At 42.7% G+C, this 21551-nt stretch overlaps 9 protein-coding genes across 9 annotated transcripts; 5 read left to right on the top strand and 4 right to left on the bottom strand.

Annotated features, from left to right (window-relative positions):
* Positions 1-456: 456 nt before the first annotated feature.
* On the top strand, positions 457-2400 carry FA14DRAFT_155250 (uncharacterized protein; the record flags this gene model as incomplete). The annotated part of the gene is made up of 1 exon (XM_025497743.1): positions 457-2400. The coding sequence occupies one exon, from the start codon at positions 457-459 to the stop codon at positions 2398-2400; it is 1944 nt and encodes a 647-aa protein (XP_025356140.1).
* A 731-nt stretch (positions 2401-3131) lies between these two features.
* Positions 3132-4747, bottom strand: FA14DRAFT_134232 (ArfGap-domain-containing protein). The gene is made up of 3 exons (XM_025496981.1): positions 4554-4747; positions 4205-4486; positions 3132-4134 (listed from the first exon to the last, which is right to left on the bottom strand). The coding sequence occupies exons 1-3, from the start codon at positions 4629-4631 to the stop codon at positions 3292-3294; spliced, it is 1203 nt and encodes a 400-aa protein (XP_025356141.1). The 5' UTR covers positions 4632-4747; the 3' UTR covers positions 3132-3291.
* A 128-nt stretch (positions 4748-4875) lies between these two features.
* On the top strand, positions 4876-7395 carry FA14DRAFT_160833 (uncharacterized protein). The gene has a single exon (XM_025498851.1). It carries the CDS (start codon positions 5035-5037, stop codon positions 7084-7086), a length of 2052 nt encoding a protein of 683 aa, XP_025356142.1. The 5' UTR covers positions 4876-5034; the 3' UTR covers positions 7087-7395.
* FA14DRAFT_155253 (cysteine proteinase) lies at positions 7393-9438 on the bottom strand (the record flags this gene model as incomplete). Its single annotated transcript, XM_025497744.1, has 1 exon — positions 7393-9438. One exon carries the CDS (start codon positions 9436-9438, stop codon positions 7393-7395), a length of 2046 nt encoding a protein of 681 aa, XP_025356143.1.
* A 34-nt stretch (positions 9439-9472) lies between these two features.
* On the top strand, positions 9473-11335 carry FA14DRAFT_164516 (uncharacterized protein; the record flags this gene model as incomplete). The annotated part of the gene is made up of 2 exons (XM_025499891.1): positions 9473-9493; positions 10397-11335. 2 exons carry the CDS (start codon positions 9473-9475, stop codon positions 11333-11335), a joined length of 960 nt encoding a protein of 319 aa, XP_025356144.1.
* Positions 11336-11493: 158 nt separating this feature from the next.
* FA14DRAFT_179209 (putative DID2-class E vacuolar-protein sorting and endocytosis factor) lies at positions 11494-12267 on the bottom strand (the record flags this gene model as incomplete). The annotated part of the gene is made up of 3 exons (XM_025500906.1): positions 11494-12081; positions 12159-12178; positions 12252-12267. 3 exons carry the CDS (start codon positions 12265-12267, stop codon positions 11494-11496), a joined length of 624 nt encoding a protein of 207 aa, XP_025356145.1.
* A 1150-nt stretch (positions 12268-13417) lies between these two features.
* Positions 13418-14320, top strand: FA14DRAFT_122129 (putative SEC14-phosphatidylinositol/phosphatidylcholine transfer protein; the record flags this gene model as incomplete). The annotated part of the gene is made up of 1 exon (XM_025496503.1): positions 13418-14320. One exon carries the CDS (start codon positions 13418-13420, stop codon positions 14318-14320), a length of 903 nt encoding a protein of 300 aa, XP_025356146.1.
* A 477-nt stretch (positions 14321-14797) lies between these two features.
* On the top strand, positions 14798-17276 carry FA14DRAFT_47929 (acetyl-CoA synthetase-like protein). Its single transcript, XM_025502401.1, has one exon. It carries the CDS (start codon positions 15013-15015, stop codon positions 17092-17094), a length of 2082 nt encoding a protein of 693 aa, XP_025356147.1. The 5' UTR covers positions 14798-15012; the 3' UTR covers positions 17095-17276.
* Positions 17277-17458: 182 nt separating this feature from the next.
* On the bottom strand, positions 17459-19797 carry FA14DRAFT_145881 (OPT superfamily oligopeptide transporter; the record flags this gene model as incomplete). The annotated part of the gene is made up of 1 exon (XM_025497294.1): positions 17459-19797. The coding sequence occupies exon 1, from the start codon at positions 19766-19768 to the stop codon at positions 17459-17461; it is 2310 nt and encodes a 769-aa protein (XP_025356148.1). The 5' UTR covers positions 19769-19797.
* Between the last annotated feature and the right edge of the window lie 1754 nt (positions 19798-21551).

Genomic DNA, 21551 nt, shown 5'->3' on the forward strand with positions numbered 1-21551 from the left:
CAATAGATCTTTGGTCTCATAGAAGCCAATTTACCGTACATACATACATTCACAACATCTGATTCGGCGCATTCTTTCTTTTTTCCTTCTTGTCAATCAACCACGAAACCCACATGGTCTCTCATTCGACTGTGGGACCATAATAGGAGTCAAGATTGAATCATAAAAAAAAAGAAAAAAAGGCCAATCAATCGAATATCAATCATCTCATCATTCTTAACATCATACTCACGGCCATTGTATTAGCAAGTGACAGGATATACGGCTCTGGCATTAAGCTAGCATAATTGTATGACAGAAAGCAACCGTTTGTCATAAATATCTTTTTTCTCCTCTGGCCTAGCCAGACTCAACATATATACGAATGGCTCGGCCAAGAGTGTGATTGCTTTTAAGCTTCAGCACCCAACCCGCTAAAAAATCCAATCAACACATCTTTTTTTTCCTTTGAATAGCATGTTGGCAAGTTCAAAAATTTGGCTTGACAGAGGAGGATCTTCATTGAATAATCATTTGTCAACAACAATTGATCATCAAAACGAAGAAGAAGAAGTAGAAGCAAAAGAAATTGCTGCCGATTTTACTGCAAATCTGACAAGACAATCAACAACGATAATGAATGCTTGGAATCGTGATTATCCTACGGGTGCACCTCGTAGTGAAGGTCAAAGTGCCGGATTGGAATCAGGTCAAAGTGCACTTTCCGCTCAGCAAACATCTCCTTTTGCCGTGACACAAGGTGCTTGGTCTTCCAGTCCTGAACAGCATACGTATGCAGCTCTACCGTCAATCAATGCGCCTGTTCATCCGGGAGGAGGAGGAGGAGGTCCTCCCTATGGTCATACAACTTCATTTGAAGGTAATGAAGTCCAGACAATGAATTATGGAAGTGGCGGTGGCAGTTCAGATTATTCCATGCTCGCCAGACCACATTCTTCCGGTGGCAATCAATCTGGTACATTTCCAATGATGAACAATCGACAATACTTTAATCCTAATTCGAGTCAATTTGGTCATTCTACCGCATTTGCACCTGCACCAGGAATGCATTCTTCGCCAAATCATTCTATGGGACATGCTCCAACATTTTCCGACCCACTTTCTGGCGGTCATTATACGTTCAGCAGTGGTGGTGGTGCAAATGCGGCAAGTGGATTAGCCTTACCGAATCCTAATCCGGAATCATCTTTTCATCCTCCATCGATGCAAAGTGGCGAACATGAAAGGGATTCTTATGTTTATTCAAACGTTCAAGGTAATCTAACACCTCTTTTTGGTGGTATGCCGGGAAATGCACCTCCTTCCAGTTCAACTTCATCACATCATGATTTCCCCGGATTTTCAAGCCATCATCAAAGTAGTTCATCTGCACCTTCTCACTATCACCATCATCATCATCATTTCAGCACTGGTGGCGGTTCAACGTATCCCATGTTAGGAGGAGCTCCGCTTGGACATGCAGGTGGTCATTATATGAGCGGAGCAGGGCAATACGAAGGTTATCCGGCATTCTATAATCCATTCGAAGTAAAGCATCGTAGAAGGACAACAAGATCGCAATTTAAAGTATTAGAAAGTACATTTTTGGAAACACCAAAACCAACGGCAAGTACACGAAAGATATTGGCCGAACAATTAGATATGCCTTTAAGAGCCATTCAAATTTGGTTTCAAAATCGTAGAGCAAAAGCAAAATCACAATCATATAGAAGTTCTACCACTTCTCATAGTATTCACGGAGGAGGAAGCAGTAGCAGTAAAAGTGGTGGAAGATTTGTTGATTCTCCACCTTTACACACTTCGCAAAGAACCGGAAGCGGAAGTGCTGGCGTAGGCAGACCGAGCACGAGCAGTTCTTCTTCTTCTTATTATCACGGTCCAAAATCTGCCATTGCAGCACACGGAGCAAGTGGCGATTCAAAACCACCGTTGAGCAGTAGCAGTCTTAGTAGCACGGGGAGTGCACAAACACAAGCAGGAGCAGGGTTCCCGTTTGAAGATTCAAAGCGGTACACGTACTCTAACACTGGAGCACCAAAGCCAATCCATGTATCTCGCTTAGATTTGCCACCTTTGACGAGTGGTGAACCAAGCAGCGGATCAAGCTCTTTTGCTCCTTCTTCTAACCCATCTTTTGATTCGTTCAAAATACCTTCGGGCAAACCATCTCAAAGGGGTAGTGCAGGCTCAAGTGGCGCTCAACAACATCAACAATCTTATTCGCATTCAAACTATAATCCCATGAGTGGTTATTCTGGCACTCAATCACAAAATTCTCCTAATTTACAAAATAATCCTTCCGGTGCTATTCCTTCTTCTTCTTCTTCTTCTCAGTCAAATGCAAACGACATTGCCGATGAACAAAACAGACGTTCTCATCAAAGTTCTTCTTGGCGATAGGCGATAGGTCAGTCAAAAAAAATACTGTCGCTTGTATATTTTATCTTCCGGGTTTTCCTTCGTGCTATTCTCCTTCATCTTATCTTCATGTTTTTTTTGGGCTGTACCATTTTTTGTCTCATCGGTTAATCCTGTCACTTTAGCTTTTTCTCTATTTTTTCTTGGCTCTTTTCATTTTTTCGGGAATACACACGAATATCCGGGATAAAAGTGTTTATGTGTGTGTGTGTGAGTGTGTGCTTGTGCATAAAATGATTGCATGCGTGAGAACAATTTAAAATTTAATCAAAGAATGCATAAATTAAAAAAATATAAAAATGAAAAAGGTCCCACCCACTTCATTGTCGGTAATGTATTGAAGTCACACTGTGTTTCATCGGTATCCAATTACCGACCTCCTCCCTTTTTAAACAGGATCCGAAAGGCGGGTAAAATCGAATAAAAGTTAGGCTAATCGGGTGCGAGTGAATTTTAGCGCGTAAAGGGAAAAGAAGAGAGTGTTGCAGAAATTCTGTGGGAAAAAAAGGTCGATCAAATCCCGATTTGGATCAGAGGCATACATACACATAGGATTGTTTAGTATTTGTCTAGATTCCTTCATTCACATTTGTATGCAAAGAATGATCAGATATAGCGCATATGCATATCACCAAGAGAACATAGCTGTTTCAAACAGTCTCAGAAAGAGACGCAAGTAGTTTAATTGATTATCGGTCAATGCATCCCACAGTGTTAGAGGTCCCAATAGCTTATGTGTGGGGTGCATCAACTTCCTTGTTGAACAAACAAGAATATAATGCTCACGTGTACAAATATCTAAAGAATGAATTGCAATTATGTGATCAATTACAAGTAGAAAAAAGTCAACAACATTTCATTCCATATTTATAATCACTTGAAATCGCTCCAAATATCAGCAAAAGCATCATTTTTGCCTGCTGTAGAATTCGTCGTTCCAAACGAATTCGTAGCGGTGGTGTTAGAAGGATTGCCCCAGATATCGTTCGAATTCGAAGTTGTTGTTGCACCACTTCCAGTAGTAGAAGAAGCCCAAGGATCAGAAGAGCCAAAAAGATTGTTGTTCGTGTTCTGTCCACTGGACGCTCCCCATGGATCAGACACGACAGGAGGAGCTGCTTGTGGTGGAGATTGAACATTCGTACTTCCCATACTCAATCCTCCAAACGAGTCAAGTCCTCCGAAACCAGAATTAACGGCAGGTTGAGCAGGTTGTGTGGGTGCAATCGGTTTGGAAGCAGCAAAGAGGGACAGAATATCATTCTTTCCCTTTGTTGTTCCTCCTGGGGATGTCACAGGGGATGTTGCAGATGCACTAGCTGACGGTCCATCATGCCAATCCAAATCAAACAATCCACCACCGCCACCTGTACCAGCTTTAGCGGGTGCTGTTGTTGTAGATGCTGCTGCTGCTTTAGGGGCTGCTGTTGATCTATTTGTGGCGGGCACCGCTGGAGAAGAAAAGTCGTCTAGCAAATTGTTTGATGCGCTTGGCTTGCTGAGACTTGTAGTTGCCGCTGCCGGTGCTGGTGTATTGTCATTTCCACCCAACAGATCAAGCGCATTACTCGAAGGAGCACTCTTACTAGCTGATGAGCCGTTCTTGGCTGTCGATGAGCCTGCTCGGGCAGCATCATTAGCGCTTGCAGCTCCACCGTCTAAAACGCTAGGATCAGAAGGAACCGGACCTTCTTTTGCCCATCTCCGCAGTTCATACTGTTAAGATTAAAAGTGTTCAGAAAGTTAGCCAGAGAAAACTTTCAATGTATGCACATAAGATACACACCTTGCTTCTGATAAAGCTTTCGACTTTATGATCTGGAGGAACATGCCCAGCTTTTAGGTGTGCTTCCCAGTATATGTTTGCTCTTCTGTTTCCCCAGCTTTGTATGGCTGTCATTTGTTCTGGTGTCCATATATCCAAGTCGATTGACTTGACCTTACTGATATGGGTTCCCATACTTCTATGAATACCCGAACATCTGATACACAAAAAGCATCCCAGATTCCATGAAGCCCATCTTGGATCATTTCGTTTACAATCAGCGCATACTTTGTTATCGGGTTGCTATGAGGAGGATGTCAAACATGTCAGCTTACTCAGTGTTCTTATATCCCCTCTCTGCCCAACTCACCTTCACAAGGGCTCGCAATATTTTCGCATTTGATTCCGTTTGTGCTTTTGATTGTGTCTGCCTTGCGTATGACGACATACTTGACGTTTGTTCCTGATGCGGATATGGTGTAGAAAGGAAGAATGCAAGTCACTCATATTTTCAGATTGCCAACGCACTGTCGTACGCGGGTAAAGTGTAGAACAACACTCAGGCTTACTACTTATATAAGCATTTCTCATTCGTCACGCTTTTTTGGCTTGTTTGGGCGCGACTTTGAATTGGCGTTGCATACACACACACATAGCATTCAGTCTGAATATATTCAGCAGCACTTCATGCTCATGCGGAAAAAAACACTTGGAGTTCGGGGAGCGCAACTTTCATCAACACTTCAACACCATCCTTATCTGCACATTTTCATATTCAAAATTATCGTATAACGAATCACTTTTTGAATTAAGATTATATATCAAATCAAGTCTATCGGGATATTCACAAAATGGTTGACAAAACCAGCGCGGATGCCATCCAGCGTCAAAAGAAGAAGCACAAAGGAAATGGTGAGCCTTCCATCGATGATCAAGCCGGCGTTCATCCTGAATCGTCATCGACGCAAGACAGATCTACATATTCACACAAGAAATCAAAGAAGAAAGACAGTCAAAAGTCGCAATCTGACATTGTAGAGCATCCCGCTGAAAGCAGAAGCAACAATGACGAAGAGCAAAGAAAGAAGAAGAAGAAAAAGAAGAACAAGGACAAGCAACAATCAGATATTGACACAAGCGCAATCGATGCATTATTCACGCAGGACAAAGAGAAATCCAAAAAACGAAAAGGCGATGAAGAAGATGTACCTCCAAATAATGTGCAAGAGCCCAACAGCTCCAGTCCTCATAGCAAGAAGAGTAAATCAAATCCAACTACAGAAAATGATTCACAGGCTAGTCTCGAGGCCATTACTCAAGACGATACCTCTTCCAACTCCAAAGGTGCTGATAAAGGTGAGAAAAAGAAGAAAAAGTCAAAGAAGAATAAAATCAAACAAGCCGATCAAGCTCCGTCGAGCAGCGTAGCAGAAGGGTCTTCCTCTGCAAATGGACACGAAGGACAAAATGAAGAAACTGATGGACAAATAGAGACCGATAACAATCCACAAGAAAGTGATGCAACGCCACAAAAAAAGAATAAAGCAGATGTACAAGACCGCTTAACTGCCCTGATGAAGAATGAGGAGTCAAAAGTTCGCGGTGTGGTCCATCGTTCAAATAAGCCCTCTAGCAGTCGCCAAACGACTCGTCAGACAGGAAGCAATCGTAAGACAAACAAGGAATACTTCTTGTCAACGCTCGATAAAAGCTTGACGCACGAGGATATGCTGGCGAAAGAATTGTTCTATTATAATCAGCTCAGATGGTTGGAGGAGGAGCGTGGTTTGAAGGTCAAGAAAGGTCCGTTTGACAAGAGTGAAGAGCAAATCATCAAAAATGAACTAGATGAATGCAAGACGAAACTTAATATGGATGACAAAACTTTCAACGATTTCGTTCTTGAAAAACGTGAAGACTCAGAGCAAGCCAAAAATTATTCTAACCTTTGGCAATCGATGACGGCCAAATTGGTGGGTCGTCCAAATCGTTCTGTACGTACGCATGTTCGTCGTAATTTGACGAATTACGTCTACAAGACAGGTCCATGGACCGAAGAAGAACAGAGAAAGTTGGAGGAAGGTGTTAAAGAGCACGGTCTTACTTGGTCCAAGATTTCAAAAGAGATTAATCGATCTCCCGAGCACTGTCGTTTGCGCTGGCGCGATTACAAGGGTGATGGCAAATTGCAGAGGCAGAAAGGAAAGTGGTCTACTCAAGAAGACGAAAAGCTACGCAAAGCAGTGGAAGAATCGGAACAAGAGTTGCAGGTAAAAACTGTAGATGAAGAGAAAGGAAATGAGTTTTGGGATCACGTTTGTGCAAAGATGGAAGGTGCACGAAGTGGTCGCCAATGTGAGTCACGCTGGAGGATCATGAACCCCAAAGATGGTCAAAATACTTTCTATAGTCAGCCAACAGATGGACCTATCCTGCTTCACCTCCTGAGCGAGCAGGCAAACGAAGCTCGAAATGATAACTTCTCAGATGTGAACCTGAAAAAGATTATAGAAATTCAGCCAAACTGGACGGTGAAGATCATCAAGCGTGCATGGAGATCTATGGTCGATCGATTTGTCGTCAAAAAGGGACAAGAAAAAGTAGATCATTATCAAGATTTCCGCAATCGGTTGAGCATCATCAAAGAATCTATGCAAGGTTTAGAAAAGCAAAAAGTGACGGAGGAATCGAAAAAGCGGAAAAGAAAACCAAGTAAGAGAGATGATGAAGATTTGGTTGAAAGTGATAACGAAGTCGATCTTTTAACGAGAAATGGCGATGAAGAAGGCGCTGGTGGATCCTCAGAAAAGACCAAAACTAAAAAGAAGAAGAGTGGATCGAAGGAGAAGAGGAGAAAGAAGGGCGAAGAGAGTGATGACTCAATCGGTGGCGTAAGCGACTAGAGTAATGATATCATTCAAGCCATCAAAATTATCTTTCATTGATACGGAACGACCCTGACCCCACCCTAAAGATGTACAATATGATACCTGCTGTTACCTGTTACTGCTTCTGTGCGTAATTCATACCATCAATCTTATCGCTCTGAGGCAAAAGGTTGTACTCTATGAATTGCTAAAAAGATGTGCTAGATATCTACTAATGTACATGTGTATATATGAAACAGCAAAATGAGTTGAGATACGGTAGGTGATCACAAATTTATGCTGAAACAAAAGATTGACTCAACAACCCTTCATCGATTATAATCATCCACCTGGTCTTCTTCCGTGTTTGTCTTTCATACGATTTGCGAACCCCCCTCCTTCTGCCCTATGACCGCCTCCTAGTTTTCCATTATGAGAGCGATTGTTTCCGTTTTTACTCGCCATGAAAGGAGATGAAACAAGGCTACTTCGGGCCTTCTCTCGCGTTCCGCCGTTGGACTGCGAAAGTTTCATCCTTCTCCTTTGTTTCTTGGACATGGGTGCCTGATGAAGCGGCGTTGAAGGACCAGCGAGACTTTCATATTCGTTTGAGCTTTGTGCGGAGACGTTACCTACAGCTTCACCAATGTCATCGTCATCGTCATCATCTTGGGATACTTTCGACGGTCCAGCAGAAGATGAGCCGTTCTGACGATACACAAAAGTGCTTGAGCCATTCATTTTCGAAGAGTCAGCCAGAGCAGGTGAACGAGGAAGAGGACTGCCTTCATCTTCGTCTTCTTCGTCATCCTCAATGCGTCTCTTCTTAGACTTTGAGGGTGCAACAGTTTGATGAAGCGCATGATCCAGAGCATTCCCGGGTGCACGAACGTAAAACAAAACATATGCGCTTGACGAGTTGACAGGTGCTCCTCTCAATGGATGAACGCTACTATCGTTCATCTCGTACCATCTCTTTCCCGAGCTACCACGTACAGAAGCGACATAATGACCGCTATTTGGACCGCTACCGTGGTGGTGAATGATAGAATGCAGTTTGTACTTTTGCATTGGCTGACCCTCAGATAAGACATTTTTGTTCAAATTTAGCTCCTCTCCAAATCCGATCTGCTTGTTAATCTTTTGACTTGTTTGCGTGAATCGTTTGAAATGAATAGTCAAAACGGGTGGCGCTTGATGAATTGTGAACCTTTTTGTTGCATTGACTGACATCTTGCACTTTTCACATCGATACTTTTCCGTTCCATTCAGATGATCCGTACTTGTGAAGTGTTCCAAAGCGCTTGCAATGTTACTGTTATGCGATTTCCGTATATCCAAGCTCAAATCCAGAAAAGTATCATACGTATCCGAATTATGATTGCACCTTTCACACGTTACCCTGCTCCTCAACTTACCTCCGAAGATCTTGTGTACGAGTGTCGTTTCACGTAGTGGGTCGAACGGTTTCAATATCTTTGACGCTCTGATCAGATTGCAATATTGCATTGCATCCAATAAGAATCGTAGGAATTCTTGTGCATCTTCTTGATGGTATTTTGTCAATGTTGGAGCGTATAATTTCAAATTATGAATAAACGCATTCGGTGACGTCGGATTATCATTTCCACTTCTCGAAATCGTTCTTTTCGCTAGATTAACCATCTCTCCAATCGCGTCAAATCTTTGCGCTGGTTTCCCTCCTAGCCTTCCGTACAGTTGATCAGGATCAAGCATAAGCAGGGCATTTGCTAAAGGAGGCAAATGCAGGAGGGCCTGTAGAGTGGAATTCATATAACAGGTATTGCCTTTGTTGAACAATCCGTTGCCCTTTTCTTTCATTGATTTAGGAGGATGTAGAGCAATTTTGTAAGGGAAAAGGTCGGTAGACTTTTTGGCCGGAGAAGAGGAGGTAGAGGGACTTCCATTCAGGTTGGATGACGATCGGTTATCCACCACATTGAACATGATGTCGTCCTTCTTTCCGTTTGATGAATCTCCTTTCGTTTGTTTGACAGAAGGAGAAGAAGTAGCTGTAGCAGTATCTTTTTTCCGCTCTGCCAGCACGGAGGGATCATTGATGGGTTTGTAAGGTAATTCTTGTGTTGCGTTTTGATGACTTACAATGAATTTGACAGGCTTATTTAATGTTTCTATAATGAAATTCTGCACTCTGGCTATCGTTGATTCTTCTAGAGTAGATCTCCAGCTTTTGCCGTTGGCCGAAGTGGTAGAGTCTATAGTTTCCTTTTGTGAGTTTGGTGCCGAGATGGTACTGTCACTTTCATCCTTTTCCTCCACCTGCCTGTTGCTATAGCCATTCTTGTGCTCGCTACTTCCAGCTATGCCATTATTGGTTGTTATTCCATCATTGTGCATATGTCCCATGATATGTTGACTTGGCTTTGGTAGCACCTGCGTCATGACCAGTGACTCTTTTTTTGTGGGACAAACTACGTCTTGTGACGTGTCTTTGTCTTTACTTGCCTCAGTATCGATTCGACATTCGTTCAAAAGGTTGTTTGGTATATGCGTGTCCCTCTGCTTCCACTTTGAATGCACAAATGATGAGGACTGCGACTTCCAATCACTTCCAATATCCGATACTGGTATATGATGGCTTAATGTGTTCGTATTGAGAGGATCGCGTTTGCCTCCCTCCATACATACATACACCCGAATCAATTTTCTTTTTTCTGTTTGATAAAAAAAAATGATTTGCAAGCCGAGAAAAAAAAAAAAACTCTAAAACTGGGGGGGAGAAAGGCTAGTGTGTTTCGATCGTGTTTTCGCGTTTTTGCTTGATTGAACACAAAGGGCTGAAAACAAACTCAACTCAGAAAAACAAAGCCTTATTTTACGCGGCGTGAACTGCCAATGTATGCATGCAAAAAAGAGACCGCGATTAGAGGTGGCTGCTGATACAAATTTAAGCTGTGGAACGTGTTTGTCATCCGATATCTAGCCTATCATTTGTTGCTGTTACGATCGCCCCGAGAGATCAAACCATAACTTTGTACTTAACAATAACTTCAAAAAGTAGATGAACAAAGTTCCAGACATTGGCCTAAGGAAGGATATGGTAGCACGCCTAGTGTGACATTCAATGCTTCTTTGTGCACGCGTGTTCAGACTAAGCTCAGCTATTCCATACAGCTTCATGCTTAAGAGCAGCAAATGCGCTGGGCGCTGACGTCTTAGACGGCTGCTGGCACTGGAGGACTAACAGTTTATTGTGCCTGTGCGAGAAGATCGCTGGGTTGTGTGTTCTTGATGTGTTGTACCTGCTGCCATCATCCGGGATAACATAGACAAGATGGAAAACCTAGACGCAATCACATTGGAGATTCAATCTCTATTCTATCAAGGTGCATATCAAGCATGCTTGGAATTGGTCAGACAAAACAGTTCCGGTCCACCATCGGATCCAACATTTCAACAAAGGTTACTGTACGGTGCCAGATCAGCAATCGCATCGAATGATACATCTTCAGCATTGGCTCTACTACCTTCTGGAAGTATCAACACTCCTTCCGCACAAGCAGTTCGAGCATTGGCAAACTTTGTAGCTGCACAAAATGCAAACAACTCTGCAAAGAGTGAACAGGCATTGGAAGAATTACAAAATGTCTTAGATCAAGCAATCTTTAACGATCCTTCTGGTCAAACGATAAGGGTGTGCATCGGTACCGCTTTGGCACGCAATAATGATCCTGTAGGTGCTTTGGAAGCATTGGGAATGGGACAAGCAAACAGTAAAGAGATCGAATGCATCGCATTGGGTATCCATATCCTATTGTCCATTCATCGTTTGGACTTGGCACAAAAGGAGTACAACGCAGCAAGAGTTTGGGCTGATGATTCCTTGTTGATCCAATTGATTGAAGCACACATTGGCATCTATGAAGGTGGAAGGGCAGCACAACAGGCATACTATGTATACGATGAATTAGCACAAAATCCATCTTACGCCGGAAAGCCAAGTACAGTGCCTTCCTTGACAGGCAAAGCAGTCGCACGAATTGTTTCATCGGAATACGATGATGCACAATCTTCACTCACGCAAGCAACAGAATTGGACCCAAAATACGCCGACGCTTTGGCTAATCAAGTCCCTTTGGCCACTTTGGGAAAGCAGACTGGTCAAATGGAAGCATTACAGGAAGCTTTGGCTCAACTACGTTCTGCTGCCCCACAACATGCTCTTTTGCGGGACTTGAAGGAGAAAGAGAGATTGTTCGATGAAGCATTTGTGCAACACAGAGAAGCATTGAGCAATGCATAAAGGTTTCTTGTCAGTTGAATGTATGTACTATGAAATGATATATTGGGCAGAGGAGATTGGTAGATTGTGTATAGATTGAGCTAGTTCACATAATACATAAAGATGATAATCGCAATGAGGTTGAATGCATGACACAAGGACGGATTGCTTTACTAAGCTTACACTGCAGGTCTCAGCGCACGTAAACGTTCTGCCAGCTTGTCATCCTCTTCCTTGTGTGGTGCTTCGTTTTGTACTTTTGCTAAATCGGCCACATTACCTTCCAAGCCTGCCTCTCCAAGCTTTTGTCCTACTTCGATTCCATTCTCATCGGCAACCTGTTGTAACAAAGTATCAACTTGATCTTGCGGAGTTGCACTTGCGGTTGTGGCACCAATTGTTCCTTCCATGTAAGAAGTCTGAACATCCAAATCTTCGAATTGCGTTTCAAATTTATCCATAACCAATGAAATCTTTTCCAAATTCATACTTTCCATAGCTCTGTCCATACCTTTTACAACCGATGCCATACTTCCGGTAACCTGTCTCATTGTGACTGCAGTTTCAACTCTACTTGCAACTGCGTCAATTCTACTTGAAAGTCGTAAAAGGTTCAAACCTTCATTCTTCTTTCTGATCGCATTGGCAGCATAGATTCTTGCTCCTTCTGTATTTCCTTGTGCTAATGCTTTCTTTAACTTTGCTTTTTCGGTTGCTTCATCTTTTTGCGCTTTCTTTGATTGTCTTTGTAATGACTTTCCTGTGAACTGCAGGGATGAATGAATGAGATCATTGATCAGCTCCTGTGTGTCGGATTATTAGCCATTGTTGTTGTCGCACTTACCTTTAGCTGGAATAGCGATTCTGGTATCAATAGCAACAACAGTATCAGTCCATGATGTGGAAGATGATCATCCACAGTACGCTTATAACTCACTCTCTAGACCGCTCATTGTTCCCTTTCTCTGTTAGAGATGTATGTGATGGAGAGAATTGTTCCTGAACGCTTATCGGACTGCAAATGGGGGAGATGATCGTAAGGCACAAGCGCACACTAAACATCTCACTGCGCTGCGCTGCGCGTTTACGCCGCGTAAAAGGGCCCGACTCAATACATGCATACATTCAACATAAACACAAATTCCAATTATACAACGTACGATGCCGATCAATCATCGATCAATCAATCAATCACTCCTCTCTCTCTCTGATTTCAGTCACGCATCTATCACGGGAAGAGGGGTTTCAAATCTCTATCAAAGCAAACGTGCGCCCGCATCACTTTGCATTGTTGGTCCGTGGCGTATTATATGTAGGTGTAATTGTTGGCGTAAACAAGATTTGAATACGCCCTCTATCATGATCAAGATGGGCTCTTACAATAAAAGCATATCTCATAATTCAATATCATTTATTCTTCGAAGTAAGATGAGAGCGGACTTGAAACATCCTTGAGTGATTGCCCCTTCTATGATATTATTATATATGCCTTGGCGTGTATGTGTATATGCAGGTGGAGCACTCCACTCTACACAACAAACACATACACTTGTATGCCTGCACAGCAATAACCAACCACACACACACACAAGACGGCTTTCCGCAATTGAGGTTATTGGGGCAGTCTATTTGTGCGCGCGCGCTCTGCCTTAGAAAGAGGAGTAATAAGATAAACACTGCTCTTTGGCAGCAGCAATAGCAGTACGTGGAAGAATATTGTTGTACATACAACACTGTCGTGTTTTGTTATTTTGCATTTGATTCTCAATAAACACCTTTCTCCTTTACTCCTAACTTCATCATCACATTCGTCAAAAAGAATTCCTATCTTTTAGGCGTTCATACGTCCTTTTATTTCTCTTTTTGAGCTCATTGCTTTTCTCTTGTTCGTCATTCGATCTTTTCAACTTCTTTCAACTGAACATCATCGTTCTCAAAGAAAAGATTATCGAATCATCTTTTGACGAAACAAGCTGAATACCACCCTCTCGCTTACTCTTCTTCCAATCTCGAATGTTCCGTACTAAATCTCGCGAGAGCACCGGCTCAAAAGCCTCAAGGCTAAGTAAGAAAGAACTCAAAATGCAACACGCTCGTGATCCAATGACAGGAAGGCCAGGACATTTAGACCCAGGTCAAGAACATCAATTGAAAAAGTTTAGACAGGTTATCGAAGAAAAAGGGATTTACAACCCCGAAAGACATGATGAAGCATGTTTGTGTCGTTTCCTTCGTGCAAGAAAGTGGGACTTTGATGCCTCTTTGGCCATGTTCGAAGCAAGTGAACAGTGGAGAAAAGAATTCAAAGTTGATGAGCTATACCACAACTTTGAATACCCTGAAAAGGAAAAGGTAGACGAAATCTACCCACAATATTACCACAAGACAGACAATGAAGGTAGACCGGTATACATTGAACAATTGGGAAAATTGGACTTGAAAGCTCTTTATCAAGTCACAACACCTGAAAGACAATTGCAGAAACTGGTAGTAGAATATGAAAAGTTCCAACGGGAGCGATTACCAGTTTGCTCTCATGATCGAGGAGAATTGGTGGAGACCAGTTGTACGATCATGGATTTGAAGAACGTTGGTATTAGTCAATTCTGGAAGGTGTCTGGTTACGTTCAACAAGCCAGTAACATTGGTCAGCATTATTATCCTGAGACTATGGGTAAATTCTACATCATCAATTCACCATACATCTTTACAACCGTTTGGTCCGTCATCAAAGGTTGGCTCGATTCCGTCACAGTGGAAAAGATTAAGATCTTGGGATCCGGATTCGAAAAAGAATTGATGGAACAAATTCCACCTGAGAACCTTCCTCATACTTTGGGCGGTAAATGTGATTGCCCTAACGGAGGATGCTCTTTATCCGACGCTGGTCCATGGAACACTGAAGAGGGTAAAAAGATTATCGATGACGTACGCAAAGAAGAGGCAAAGAAGCGTGAGACCCACGAGAAAGAAGCAAGTGAATCAAAGATCAATGGGAAAAAGTGAGAATGTGTGATCGGTCTGTGGGATGCTTGGCATAGTTTAAGCGCTGTGATCAAGACTATTCCATTTCACCAGCCTCTTCACAGATAGACTTAATCTTATCTTGTTTGCTCCCTCGATTCGACCATCACTACCAATGACTATCCATACATGCACGTATTATAAGCATCATACACTATAAACAGCCTCTTTTCTTCTCTTATTCTTTATCATCCCCTCTTGCTTGTTAATAGTATCATAAAACTGAACAGGTTGTCTTGTGCGAGAGTGGTGCGTCGGGAATAGCATTCCGCTTTCTTGATTACATAATTTTGCCGTAAAACCGATATGCCAACACACACCGGGCTACGGATATTTTTGGTGTGATTTTTACCGGGCGCACTTTGACTGACTGTACGCGGGCCTCCATCTGGGGTACACTGATTGTATGATTATTGATTGCCTCGGGCATGGATGCAGGGCAAGAAAATGGGATTTTGTTGTGTTGAAAGAAGACAAAATAGAGGCCAAACGCCAAGGTAAATAACTCAAACAGTAAAGCGCTCCGGACTCGCATCTTCCATTGGCTGAAGAAAGGTACATGACCAGTGTACATTGTGTTGTACTGTAAGCGATTCTCATATTGTCCTTCCAAGCAACAACGAGCGATATTCACTTCCCTCCTATCACCACCATCATCATCATCATCAATCACAATGGGTCACTCTGAATTACCTGCTCCCGTTACCGAATTCGATTTGGACAAACAATCAGTTCCTGTTCCAGGTTCAGATGCTCCAGGTTTTTCGCACATTTATCAAAGTGCTCTTCATGCTGGATTACAAACGACAGAGACAAATTATGATCTTTTTGCTGTTGGTCGTCAAAAGTCTGGCGATAAACCTTGTTTAGGTTATCGTCCTTGGGATGCATCAATCGGAGATTTCAAAAAAGAATATCAATGGATCACATATAATCAAGTAGAAGAATTCAGAACGGCAATCGGTAGTGCAGTGACAAAATTGCAAAAGGACGGAAAGCTTGGTGACGGCGTTGGAATGACAAATTTCACATGCGCATTTTGGTCGCAAAACAGACCGGAATTTCAAATTTTTGATCAAAGCAATTACGCCTACTCACGTCATACAGTCGCACTTTATGAAAGTTACGATCGTGAAACTGCATCATACATTTTGGACCATTCTGAAGCCCGTGTTTGTTTCACAACTGCTTCTCATTTGGCCGATTTGCTGAGCGTATCCGAACAAACACCCAAATTGAAAGCAATCATCTTGATCGAAACAAACGGACCAATCCCTGTTCGACCAGGTGAATTGAAGACAAACCAATTAGCACGTCAATGGGCAGCAAGCAAAGGAATCACACTTTTGTCGTGGGATGAAGCATTGGACTTGGGTCGCAAGAACATCGTAGCCCATATCCCACCAAAAGATGCGAACGAATTATCCAGTTTCTGTTATACCTCCGGTACAACCGGAAAGCCAAAAGCAGCAAAGGTCTCACATGGAGAATTATCCCTTTGTGCTGCCGGAATGGCTTTATTCTCTGGCTTGACAGGTGAAGAAAGAGTATTGTCATTCTTGCCTTTGGCACACATCTTTGGTCGTTTGGCAGAAGCTACCTTTCTGCGTGGAGGTTGGCAGATCGGATACTTTAACGGTGATGTGACAAGATTGGTCGAAGATATGCAAATCTTGAAGCCAACTATGTTATTCTGCGTTCCTCGTGTCTTGAATCGTATCGCCGCTCTCATTTCCGCACAAATGGAAGGACCAGGATTGAAAGCTCGCTTGCTACGCACTGCAGTTGAAGCCAAGATCGCAAACCATGATCGTGATGGATCAGTTACACATGCATTTTATGATCGTGTAGTTTTCCGCAAAGTTCGTGCCGTTTTGGGAGGAAATTTGAAAACGATGATTTCAGGAAGTGCTCCTTTGCGTCCAGATGTTTTGAAACTTTTGCGTGTTGCATTCTCAATCGATTTCCGTGAGGGTTATGGTCAAACAGAAAATGCCGGATATTGTTTGTGCATGTTGCCAAATGATAAAAAGCTTGGATCTTGTGGTCCCGCTTTGCCTGGTGTTCAAATTCGTTTGAAAGACTGTCCTGAATTGGGCTACACTGCAAATGACAAACCATACCCACGTGGTGAATTGCTATCTCGCGGACAAAGCGTTTTCCCAGGATACTACAAAGATGAAGAAAAGACAAAGGAGACCTTGGATTCCGATGGATGGTTGCATTCCGGTGATGTTGCTCAAATTGACGAAGCAGGTCGCGTATACATCATTGATCGTGTGAAGAATTTGTTGAAATTATCACAAGGTGAATATGTCGCAATCGAAAACGTTGAAGGCAAATTGAGCGCTGTTAAACAATTGATGCAATTATGGTTGTATGGTGATTCTATGCAAAGTCATTTGGTTGCCGTTGCTGTTCCTGAACCTGATACATTTGCACCTTTTGCTTCAAACATTTTGGGACAAAAGATTGCACCAACAGATGCAAAAGCGATTGAATCAGCATGCAACGATGAAAAAGTTACCAAAGCCATTTTACAAGAATTAATGATTCATGGTAAAAAGATTGGTTTGAAAGGTTTCGAAATTCCACGTGCGCTCAAATTACGTTCAGAACCTTTCAGTCCTGAAAATGGTTTCTTAACACCAACACAAAAGATGAAAAGACCAGAAGCACGTCAAAAGTTACAAAAAGAACTTGATGCTCTTTACGCTCAACCACCTGCTGAAATCAACAATTCAGGAAAGTTGTAAGTGTACAACCTTTGTCTGTGTCTTATCAGAGATGTTTTCATGTAATCGTGCGAATTCATGCTTTTAATATAAATAGATTTTGTGCTTTTGTGCTCTAGAGAGCTCTAGCTCCCGATTGAAACGAAAGGCACAGACTAGAAGATAATGTCATATTCTCTACATTTTCACACTTGGAATAACCGAAATCGCGCACAAGCAGAATGAATCGTAAAACACATGACATTTTGACCATATCGTGAAAGTCTTTTCTCATCAAGAAGCCGTGAAAAAGATGTAAAAAAAGTAGAGAATACATGACCATGAAGAAAAATATTAAGATGGTATCGTTGAAATGAGAAAAGGCAAAGATGGGGCAAAACCCCTTCTAAACAGACCATGGTGGAAGGGCGACTTTGGTTCCCAAGATTGCACCTGAAACACCAGCAATTTCCAAAATTGCATTGATAACACCTGCAATACCTTCACCAGCAACGAGACCGGCAGCGATAGCGTAAGCATAAATGTCAGCATTTCCAGGGTATTTCTTTGACCAAAAGTGAACGAAAGTTGCACCTGTTGCCATTGCGATACCGTAATTGCAGTTTGGCACCAAGAATCCAATACCGATTGCGTTCCAGTTTGGTAGGTAAACGTGGTACTTTGGGGGGATAAACTTGTAACGTGCAATGACGGTTGCAATTGCAATAATTGTCAAAACGATTGCAGTCAAACCTGAAGAAAGCGTAACGGGCAATTGAGGTGCAACGACTGCAACGGAAACTGCTTGCCATGCTGCAACACTTGGAGCACCGAAAACACAAGTTTCTGCTGCTGCGTCCAAAACACATGGGTATGCTTTTGAGAAGAGAACGAACAATCCAACAGAGAATGGAGTTGCCCATAGAGATCCGAACAATTGAGCGTAGAATTGGGTAAGTGGAGAAGCACGCAACCAATGACCAGTCTTCAAATCACCAACCATGTCAACGGAATGTGCGGCAGCAGAAGAGGCAATGGAACCTGCGATCAAGTTTTCCAATTGAGCGGATGGACCAGTTCTTCCTTCACCCTTCAAAGCACCACCAACGATCAATTGAGATGCTTTGGCAACGGATGACAATGGGTTAATATCAGTTGTACCGGAAGATTGAATACCAATGAAAGAGAACAAGAATGCCAAAATGATTGCCAAGATAACATTTCCTACGTTCATGTCGAATTGCAAAGCGCAAACCAAAATTGTCATCAAGATTGACAAAGTCAAACCGACCAAGACGTATAGCAATGGAACTTGTTGGCTCTTTGGTGCTGGATCAGGGATTGCATCTTCGTAAATTGGCATCTCCTTTCCAGTGATTTTGCAGTAAGTTTCAACACCGGCAGATCTGATTCCTGCCCATAGCGATTTGTAGTTCATTGCGACTTCTGCGAAACTGTATCCGAACATCATCAAAACGGCGGGCCAGATTAACCAATAACGAGGAGAAGCAGATTTGAGCTCTGTCTTGCCTGGCTTGTATTGAGTGGTGGAGAAACAAGTGTATGCATGATCGAATCCATCATCAGCATAAGAGTGGCATTTTGCTTCGCCAGTTGCAACCAACGAAGGACCGATCATAGCGTAACCGAGGAACAAACCGCCCAAGAACGACCATGAAGCATTCATACCGGCTAACATACCTGAACCGAAGAAAGCAGGTGTAATGGTCGTATACCATCCCCAATTGTCAACGTAAATGGCGTTCGTGGCACCCCAGGAGTAAAGCCAGTAGAAAATGTGTTGATCGAGCAAGATACCGGGAACGTAAGTGTTGACGACACAGTAAACGATCGCGCATCCGAAAGCGATACCAAGAGCCTTTGTCTTTTTGCGCGCAAGAGCAGCACCGTTTGCGGTATGCATTGCACGAATGGCCAAAGCAGTTGCAGTTGGTGTTGGGAAGACAAGCTTTTGTTTCAAAATGTAGAATTTGCGTAATGGAATGGCGAAGAAGCATGCATAGAATGCAGAGCAGAAGCAGAATGTGAACAAACGTGCGAAATCGGTTTCAGGATCTTTGAGTAATCCTAAACGGTACATTGCTGGAACGGCTGCAACAAACATAGATGTCAAACCGGAAGAACCAGCAGCGGCAGATTGAATTGTAACATTTTCACGAGGACCAAAGAAAGAACCACCTTTACCGTCAGGCAAAACCTTTGTGAGTGATTTGATGATAACGAAACCGAGCAAAGAAGCAAACAAAGTTGCAGAGAAAGTGAAACCTGTCTTCAAACCAAGGTAAATGTTAGAAGCAGCGATGATGAAACCCAAAGCTGTACCGACGGCCAATGCTCGAAGGGTTAAACCACTTCCTTCTTCGTAGGGAAGAGAAGATTCAGGGAATGGGACACCTCTTGCTAAATCTTCTGCCGTGAAAGATTCTTGCAAATCTTCCATATCTTCTGCTTGAGGCTTTTCATTTGAACCGTATGGCAATGCATTGGTTACTTTTTCGTCACTTTCACCCAAAGAACCTTTCTCATCCTTGCTACTTGATGCGCGATGAACGATGGAAGGACGTGGAACGGGTTCATCAGCATGAACGATGTCTTCGTGTGCGCCATCTTGTGTGACAGGATGAGCGTGCAAGCGTGTGGCCACGTTCAATGCTGCGTCAGGGCCGCCTGTGGCGTAATAATCGTTCCTCTCCATTGTGACAACAAAGGTAGGAAGGAGGAAGGAAGATAGGAAGGAAGGGATCGGATAGATGAAGGGAGGGAAGAGGGGTGATCGTTTGAAATTTAGGAGGTTGATTAATATACCTTTTTTTCTTCCAAACCTTTGTCTTCCGTCCCTGAACGAGAAAAGTTCGTGTGATCTTACGACCCGAATGAAGGCGGCACTTCCGCTTTACAATATCATCAATTATCTACTCCGATCCTGGTTCAAAAACCCCTCCCCCCGCTGAAGCTTATCTCTCCTTTACTCCAAGTCCGCCGCATGGACATTCAATTGAGGTGGCGTTTGCATTTCGCATAGCAACATTCCATGTATGGATGGCGTGCCTGATCGTGATCAATGTACAACATGCAAAGGGACAAGAGGAGAGTAAGAGAAATTGTACATTTAATCACATGTCAAAAAGATAGCAAAGTTTTCACATCAATATGAAAATGCAGTGTCCTTTCGCCTTTTTGATCGTTATCTTGTCCACTCTCACTTTCTGTTTCAAGATCATGTACCCCACAGAACTGTTCATGCGGCTAATTTACCTGCATTTTTTTTGTGGTCTAGCCACCATCTGGTACAAAGATGCAAGGGTAAGAAATCGAGCTAGAAGAAATTAAATTTATCCTATCAAATCACTGTTGTAAGGGGATTTATACACTAATGCATGTCAAATATTATCTATGCGACGTGCCAAGTCTGGACCATGTTGAAGGAGAAGAAAGGATGATGAGAGTGAGTGAAAAAGTCGCCTGAAATGGAAGTAGGATTGCATAGAATAAAAATTGAGACGCCGCATAGAGTGAAAAAGTGCAGAGTAAAAAAATAATTTGAAATAATTGAATCGCAAAGTACTGGTGTGATGAAGAATATGCAAGTCAACAAATCACCACGCGGTAAAAATGCAAACGCCACGGGAAGAGAAATTAAGTGCATATGTGCAGCCTACCACTGTTTGGAAGGAACTCGCTTACGTGTAGAACAGCAGAATAAGGAAACCGTAGGCAATCACAATCATCAAATTCAATTACCGACTTGGAATCGTGAGAGACAAAGACGCGGATCACCGGTCAATAGAATACCGATAAGATAAAACGGCGAGAATGGCGATCTTCCATTTCTTCGGTACCAACGGCAATTTATCCGTTTGATCATCTTGGCTATCTTGAAAGTTTACTGCTTATCTATACTTTCTGAAGAGCGAAAAACAAAGATAGGTTTGATCATTAAATTGGAATATTATATTGATCCCAACTATCAGACTCATCAGTCTAGACATAACCGTAAACGAGAGTTGACTCGGTAATCCGATTGTTGTTTCCAACGGTTGAAATGCAGTAAGACCTGCATATTTTTTTGAGACTGCATGTATGCGGAAGAAGATCTCTTGTTCCAACAACGGTTTAAGCTCATCACGCGTAAAACGGATCCGTAGTCAGAGTGAATGAGGCTTTCTTCCTCGAGCACCGGGTGTTTCTCCGTGCCAAGAGATCATCATTGTGTGGGTGGACATTTGGGCTTATATTACAACCAAAACTCGCTTATAAACAGAGCCAAAAGACCACGCTGTACGATGCATGTGACAATTACGCCCCCCACCTGCACTTCCATATGATTGACCGCGTGGTCGATCAAAAGTGGATTACAATTTAATTATCCACCTTTGACACATACATATACAATAGGCTGATGATGATTGTTAAACTCCTACCATCCTTACTTCATGACGGATATTCGACCGATCTTAGATTTAATTAAACCCTTCATT

The sequence above is a fragment of the Meira miltonrushii genome (assembly GCF_003144205.1).
Source record: "Meira miltonrushii strain MCA 3882 unplaced genomic scaffold FA14scaffold_2, whole genome shotgun sequence".
Taxonomy (NCBI): Eukaryota; Fungi; Basidiomycota; class Exobasidiomycetes; order Exobasidiales; family Brachybasidiaceae; genus Meira; species Meira miltonrushii.